Source organism: Pelodiscus sinensis, chromosome 19, assembly GCF_052426305.1.
Source record: "Pelodiscus sinensis isolate ZL-2025 chromosome 19, ASM5242630v1, whole genome shotgun sequence".
Lineage (NCBI taxonomy): Eukaryota > Metazoa > Chordata > Testudines > Trionychidae > Pelodiscus > Pelodiscus sinensis.
In genome coordinates this window covers 25,408,302-25,416,271 of record NC_143070.1, presented here as the reverse complement: position 1 = coordinate 25,416,271, position 7,970 = coordinate 25,408,302, and the positions used below count along the sequence as shown (strand labels likewise).

At 52.3% G+C, this 7,970-nt stretch overlaps 1 protein-coding gene across 2 annotated transcripts in view; it reads right to left on the bottom strand.

Annotated features, from left to right (window-relative positions):
• Positions 1–5,585, bottom strand: part of LOC149522394 (zinc finger protein RFP-like) — a 97,392-nt gene extending 91,807 nt beyond the window's left edge. The window contains exons 1-4 of one of the 2 annotated variants that reach the window (XM_089770996.1): positions 5,120–5,585; positions 2,508–2,738; positions 2,178–2,200; positions 1,362–1,477 (exon numbers count right to left, since the gene is read on the bottom strand). In XM_089770996.1, coding sequence (XP_089627122.1) covers positions 1,362–1,477; positions 2,178–2,200; positions 2,508–2,738; positions 5,120–5,491 — 742 coding nt within the window. In that variant the 5' untranslated portion in view covers positions 5,492–5,585. The remainder of the gene's footprint in view (positions 1–1,361; positions 1,478–2,177; positions 2,201–2,507; positions 2,739–5,119) is intronic. The other variant, XM_089770993.1, reaches the window with a different exon arrangement.
• Positions 5,586–7,970: the final 2,385 nt, after the last annotated feature.

Below are 7,970 nucleotides of genomic sequence, written 5' to 3'. Positions count from 1 at the left end.
GATTTACTCTTCCCTCCTTACCCCCTCCCTCTTGGCTTCTCATTCCCTTTGTAGGGGCAAACTGAGGCAGTCCATGGTATCTTGCTGAGAACTGCCATTCAAATCCTAAATTCAAGGCCTGAGAATTTACTGCATAAGCAGTTAACTTGACCCTGGTCGCCCTAGCTACCACATTACAAGAAGGCCTCACTCTGATAAGGCCCAGACTGATGCCTAAAACTGCGCAGGAATTATTTTCACTGTCTTTATTCCTTAAAAATAAGCTTAGATCCCAAATATCACCCCCGCAGTAGACTTATTATATTTCCAGCCGACAGAGTTGCCATTGTCGAAGCAAATGCCTCACTCAGTTTACGCGGCTAAACAGACAGTTTTATTGGCCAATAAAAGCAAAGTGAGCCAAACGTGGTCCCAGCAAAGCCGGGTCCAGTAAGGCTGCCTAATACAATCAATCCTAGTATCTCTATACACTTAACCAAACAGTCTGACGTCAGGGCATCCATTTACAGAAATAATTAATTAAACTAGGAAAAACAAAGCCTTATTAACAAGATGGCGGACAGGTACGAGGGAGTACCTCTCCTCTCTAAACCAGCCCAATTAACACATTTCAATAGCACATCTGTCTTGGCCTGGTGCATGAGGTAATAAAAAGTTTACTCTGGCCTACGTGCAAAAACAAAAAGCTAAAATGGTTTCTGTTATACAAGATAGCTTTTAGCTAAACATAAAATAGCTTCTACACCATCTAACGGGCCTTTGTTTATATTGGCTCACTTAGCGTGTTATCAATAATAGAAGTAGTTATTCCTAACATGTTTAATTGGCAATGGGCGGAGATACTGAATAACCTTGTAGTTTATTAGCTTACGTGCTCATTATGTTTCTGCCACTAGACGTATCAAATCACTTCCCCTCTGTCCATCTGCTGCCTATATAATCTAATGCATATTTTGATTAAGTTAGTGCTAACCAGGTTAACCCCTAAGTGGTACTCTACCAGCACTGATGTACAATAAATCCTCTGCTTTTTTTTCCACCTGCACCCAGTATGTCCGGAATTATTCCCTACACACTTATTGCTTCTTATCATAACCTGGAGCTGCGGTGGCGGAACACGTTGCCATCACAGTAACTTTAAATATTTTGATTTCAGAATGGGAGGTTCAGAGTTTGCAAACCCCTGGCTCTCTCTGCAAGCAGTTGGGTCTGCTCGCTCAGTGCCTCTAAGGACAGCAGAGTGATGGGGCCGTCATTCTCTGTGTGTGTGAATTGAGGCAGGGGAAGTTTGGCTTCAGAGGCCAGATTCAATAGTCTCAGATACTTGAACCGCTTTCCCCTCATCCATCCCTTCCAGGTACCTTTGAACTCCCTCAGAGTCTCCGACAGAGCAATCGTTTTCTGGGAGAAACCTCTGACTTGTTCTTCTAGTTCAGGGGAAATCTCTTCCGGCAGCTGGAATTGCCCCATCTCACACCTGGACAGAAACAATTCCATGTGATTGTATTTCGTTTACTGTTGGTAAGTTCTGGCTAGTGAGTCTCAGTTCTAACAGGCCTGGAGTTAGAATTCCTCCAATTCTCCCAGCCTGAGAACAGGGACAACACATCCCATGGCCATGTAACCTTCCCCTCAAAGGTCCCATTTCTGTTCTTCACTTCTGGCCTGGGGAGATTGGCTGGGGGAGTAAAGGGGAATAGAGCCTCCATGACCAACTCACGCCTTGGCCTCCAGACACTAAGGGACAGGAGGTTCCCACATGAATGGCTGAAGGAATCTGTCCACTACGGATTAGACTGAGACACCAGCTCCCCTCTCCCCAGCTCCTTCAACACAGGTCTCCAAACAGCCCTCGGGAGGGACAGACTCTTAGTCCCTGCTGCCCTGGGCTGAATGTGCCCAATGCCCAGCAGTGACAGGCCCATGTCCCACCCCACAGTCCTGAGGCAGCCAGTCCCCAGGGAGGTGAGAGCTCTAGGAAACACTTGAGGTCAGACTCTGCCCTGAATGGGGAATTCCAGAGTCTAAAGTGCGAGGATGAGACCCTCAGAATTAAATGAGTCCGAGATATTCATGTCTAACATCTGGCTGTAGAGCTCTGGGGAGATGTGGTGCTAACATCCGCTCCAAGCCCTTTCCCTGCTCCATGAAGTGTGAGGGGAGTGAGAGCCACATACCTGCTCAGGGTGCTTCTGATGTCCTAGAAAAGAAGACACAGAAAAGAATCTCAGCCCCATTGGACACACAGGGGATCTTAGGGAAGGGATTTACAGATCTGGGAAGAGAGGCCCTGCCCTGGCCCCAGGAACATGGATCCCCTGAGCAAATGGGGCTTTGACATCTCTAATAGATCTGTGCCTGTAACTCTACAAAGCACAAGAGTCATTCGCATGGCAGCAATGCACAAGGTGTTACACTGAGATCTGGACAGCCGGGCTCCAGCACTTGTGATTCAGGAGCCTCCCTTCCCTACATGAGGAGCTGGGATGTTTGTCCCTCAGTCTCACCTGCAGGACTTCACTTGCTGGCTTCTGACACTTCCCCTCCAGCTCACCGATCAACTCACTGAGACAGGAAATCTGCACAGAGAGTTTCCTGACAGGGTCAGTCTGGAACCTCCAAATCTCCTCGTACAGCTTCTCCAGCTGGGCCAGCAGGAGTTGTTCTTGTTCCTCCAGGAACTGCCGCAGCTGCTGAAACTCATCCACAATCATCTGCCTCTCAGCTTGGGTCCATTTCTGTATGAAAACAGGGAAAGGGCTGCTCAGGGGCATGGGTGGAGCCCAGAGCCCTTTCATGAGGAGCTGAGTGCGCAGCAGGAAGAATTTATTGAAAAACCCTACAATTTGTAACATTTGACTCTACTTTGTGATTACTAGGTCTCTCCCAGCACCTCCTTTGGCCCGTGTCCCTCTGAAAGGGATGTTCCCATTCAGAACCAGAGCAGCAGGAGGCAGGACTCAGCACCAGCCTGATAGAGATACCCACGGAGGAAAAAGAAGCAAACATGTTAATGAACCAAGTGAGCAGACAGTCCTTCAGGGGGACATTCAGCTCACTTGGGGAGCATGTCTGGGAAAGCCACAACGGCTGGACATTAACTCATGCACTGACAGGCCTGGCTTTTCCCTTCTGCTGTTGTTTTCCTTCTCAGTAGCTTTTCTCTCTCCTCCCTCAGAGTTTTCAAATGGGCCTCCAATTTTTCCTGAAGAAATAGAAATCAGCATGAGGGCAAACCCCATCAGATGTTGGGAGCCCCTTTGTCTGCCTTTAAGAGAGTCCCAATTTTGTGAAGCTCTGCCCCTGTCCAGCAGGGACTCAGCCCTGAACGTGGCTTTGTCCATAGAAAGAGACACAGGAGGAGACTGCGGATGCAGCAGGACACCTGCAAGGGTGGTGGCACAAGGATGCAGGTGGTTAACAACACTCATCATGTAACCCAGCGTTTCTCAAACTGTGGGTCGCAACCAACTTACAGGGGGGGTCGCAGCTGGATCCGATTTTTTTGGTTGGTTGATTGGTTTTTTTCCCATTTGTGTCTTCCTGGCATCTCCAGACACTGCCCAGTCAATTTTCTCCTGCCACATCTGGCAGGGGAGTGAGGAGTACCACAGAATCTAGTGAAGAGGAGGAGGGGGAGAAGGGGGCAGTTGCCTGGTGCCGGGCTGGGTAGCACCTGACCAGCAACTTGCCACATGATGCTTCCCCTGCAAGCTGCTAGCTGAGGCAGCGGGCCAGCGGCAGAAGCAGACGCTTTTAAAAGTAAGATTCTTTCTCCATGCCTGGCTCTACGAGGGGAGGGGGGGAGATTTGATTGGAGCACAGCTCCAGACACTGAGGATACCTGCCTCAGGGGGAGGAGGGAGTGCACTTGGATGGGAGGGTGCTGGGGGGGCTTGGCTCAGGGGAGGGGTGGGTGCAGTCACAAACTGGTGCAATTTTTGCTTAACAACTTTGGCTCCCACCCCCCCAACTTTTTTTTTTTAGTGGGTCACGGTATCACAAGGTTTGAGAACCCCTGATGTAACAGATTACAATTTTACAAGTGACAGTATTTTTTTAACCTGCTGCCAGGCAGAGCTGGTAGAAGAAATGGGCTCTCCTGGGGCCAGGGATCTCTTGTGAGGTCTGCCAAGGGTGACCACAAGAACTGCTGCTGGCCAATGGGAACTCCAAGCAGCTGCAGACTGATGTTAGTTGCCAGAGGCAAGCGGGTACTGCTGGGGCAGTGGGAAGTTTAACCAGTAACTGGCACTGGTAAACATTAGCAGTTAACCAGTTTGAACTCTTGCTACAATCCAACTGAATCCTAGTTGTATTTGGCATGGACCTGCACTTCCTGAAGCCCTGCTATGGGCCCCACACAGCATCCAGCCCAGCAACCTCATCTACGTTCATGCATCGGAGTTTAACCCCCAGAAGTTCAGCATCCCAGTGGGAAACCTCTTCTCCCTGCTGGGCCTAAGGTTTTATCAAGGCATCTTTCTCTCTTAAAGGGCCACACTTCATCACTGTTCAGTGATGCTGAGGGACAGGGAGCAGTGGAGTCTAACAGTTGAACAAGGGTTCAGGACCAAACTCTATCCCTGACATGTTTGGTGACTATGAGCAACTTGCTGCCCCACCTTCCTTTCCCACAGTTTGTCTAACTGGACTGACACCTGCTCAGAGCAAGGACTTTCCCTTGCTGGGTATTGTGCAGAGTCCAGATTCCATTATGGATCTATAAGGCAAATGACAGATTATTGTTCCTGTTCATCCAATCAGTAATAGCTTGTAACCTCCTCTTCTCCAGTCCCAAGACAGCTCACTGACAGAGTGGCCTGTACCTCCTGCAATCTAAACTGCTCTGATTGTTAACACTTTACCTTGTACAAGTACCCCTCCTGCCACCAGTGAGGGCTGGGTTTCAGGATTTAGAGCCTCAGAGAAACATTTCCCACATCAGGTATTTGACGTAAGTTGCCACAAAGCCAGAGCATTTACTTTTTACAGCATCTCTTGTACCATGAAGGCTTTAAGGAGCCGTGTCACACCTATGCCCAGTAACAGTCAGTGAAATTAGCTTGTAATTAAAACCCAATGTTATTTCCCATCACACTGGACAGCAACTTTGTACCTTGTACTCCTGAGCAGCTTTCTGAAAGGGCACCACCATGTGAGTTGGGGATCTGTCACACACCACAGAGATGGGAGTTTGATCCTCTTCACAGAACAGCTTCGGAGCCTCCTGGTGCTCCCCGCACACCCCGTCCCATCTTGCTCTCTGTGCTGCCTGGAAACTCAGCGGCTTGGCTAGTTCCACCACGTTTGCCAGCTGCCGGTTGGGCCGGAGGGGTCCCTGCTGCTCAGTGTCTCTGCCCTGAGGGCTGAGGGGGGCCTGGCAGGAATTGTTCCCACACTCCAGAGTGACAGGGGCTGTGAAATCCTCCAGGCAGACGGGACGCGGCGCTTCCTCCCGGACACTTTCCACGGGGCTCTCTGCAGCCATGGCTGCCTCTGGGCTGGGGACCGGGGCCGGGTCACTTCCTGGAGCTCAGCAATGGGGGGGCAGGTCCCGGGGGGGGGGGGGCGGGGGCCTGAGGCACCAGCACTGAGGATACAAAAAAAATCAAAATTTAAAACCAGAAAAAATCCCCCAAAGCTTCGCTCACCCGCCAGGGCCTCCCCTGGGCCCCTCGGCCCCCCCCCCGTCTCTGCGCCCCTCAGGCCAGGGCCCCCCCCCGCATCAGGAGGCGCCAACAGCCCGAAGGGGGAACAACACGCGCGGGGCTGAATGTTTGTGACGCGACCGCAGAGGCGGGGGGGGGGGGGGGCAGCGCGAGGCCCCGATCCCCAGCGCCGGACTCACCCGCAGCGCAGGACGGCGGGTCACGGCCCCTCCCCGAGCGAGTAACGGCCCCAACGGCTCCCAGCCCAGGGAGCGCGGCGCATGCGCAGCAACCGCAACGAGCTCCGCTACCTTCCCCTTAGCGGCGGGGCCTGAGCGGGGCCGGGAGTGACAGCGGCGAAGCCGAATGGGGGGGTGGCGCCGTCACACCGCGCATGCGCAGCAGGTCCGTGAAACCGATCCCACCCCTGCCGCAGGTCTTAGCTCCGACCGGGAGCTGCCTGGTCACGCCCCCTCGGAGCGGGGGGGGGGGGTCACCGGGCTACTTCCGCCTCCCGGCCCGGGCCGGTGCAGCGAGCAAAACTTCTCCAGAGTTGCGACTTTGGGTGCACTGAGCATGCGCAGCGAACTGAGCAAACTCAGCAGCCCTCGCTGTAGCCGCTGCCCCCTCGGATTTGCTGCCTCCTCCTGGGAGGGGTTTAAAACGGTTATTGGGAGCGAATTGCCGCGGGGGGGGGGGAGTGTCATGGTCTGAGCAGGGGGCAGAAATTTACCGGCTGGAGGGATCAAGCTCCTGTAGGTAGCGTCAGAAGAGGGGCTAGAGGGGAAAATCGGGGGGGGGGCGGTACCGGGGTTAAGTCCGGGGGGGGGGGGGGGGGCTGACACCACCAGACCCTTTTCGTGGACAAAACCCCCGTTTCGGGAGGGGGAGGGGAGCAGTTACCCCGCTGTACGAGCCACCTGTAAATACCGGGGTGCAAAGGGTGCAAAGGGTTTTTCTTTCGCTTCCCTGGACGCTGCATGTCAGCCCCGAGCGGGGGGCGGGCTCCTGGGCTTGAGTTCTTAAAGGCACAGGCCTCCCAATTCCTAGACGTCAATGCTTAGGGTAGTCTAGACTACACAGCCCTTAATTCGAACTACTTAATTCGAACTAGGCGTTAGTCTTCGTATAATGAGGTTTACCTAGTTCGAATTAAGCGCTCCGCTAGTTCAAATTAAGTTCAAACTAGCTGTCTATGAAAGTTAATTCCAATGAACGGCTGTTAGTTTGAATTAACTTTGTAGTGTAGACATACCCTTACCTATGTTCCCTCAAACTCTGTCACACATTTTGAGAATTTAAAAGAGTCTCTTATCACTGTATATCTACGTGAAGTCTCATAACGGTTCCCAATCTGGCTTTTATCTGCTGATGTGATTCCCTGAATTGCGCTCGCTTCTTGTAAACCATTTTAATTATAGTTTTGCACCTTTACAAATGTTATTTCCATTACTCCGAACACATTGTCCTTTATCTGTATTATCACTTTGCAATGCATGTGCTGTTTATTTTTTATTTTAATAGCTAATGATCACCCAAAAATGTTAAGTAAGTAGTTGTTATTGGTTTTAGGAATTACAGCTCTGTGTCTTGCTATGATTTTTGTACTTTGATTTGTAATTAGGAGTTTTTAATCCTACAGCAGAGGCATAGCAAAGGGGGATTTGGCTGGGGAGGAGGCGCTGGGTTGCTTAGCTTTGAAGGAGGGAGATTTAGTGGAGGGCTCTGGGGTTGCTTGTCTCTGAAGGAAGGGGATTTGGCTGGTGGGGGCGGGGGGGCTCTGGGTTTGCCTGTCTCTGAGGGAGGGGGATTTGGTTGTGGGAGATGCTTGGGGTGCCTGGCTCTGGCATCAGCTGGTAGAAAACCTGCCAGTCTCCAGCGGTAGCCCCTGGTCAGGCAGGCCAGGGCCAAGGGCATGGAGCAGGAGGTGGGGGGTCAGAGGCATATCAGGGCAGGCAATGGCAGGGGGAGAGCACAAGTGGGGGGTGGATCTAGAGAGGAAGAGGTAGCTCAGGAGCATTTTTAGTGGGTGGGCAGTGTGTGGGGGGCCTTGGGGCAAGAACAGCAGGGTGGGGGATGACGGGTCTGAGTGCTTGTGCCCCTCAACCCCACATTTTGTGCAGCAGAGCCCAGCCAAGGCAAGGGACAGCACATGTTAAAGACCCAGAGTAAAGTGATGGTTTGGCTGGTGGGGAAGCGAGAAGAGCTTTGTCATTTGTGAACTCCGCCTGCGAGTGCTGGGAGTGGAGGCGTGGGGAGACCCGTCCCCGTACGCTGAATTTGCCAGTGACCTGCCGCCTGGCACCCAGTTCCCTACCC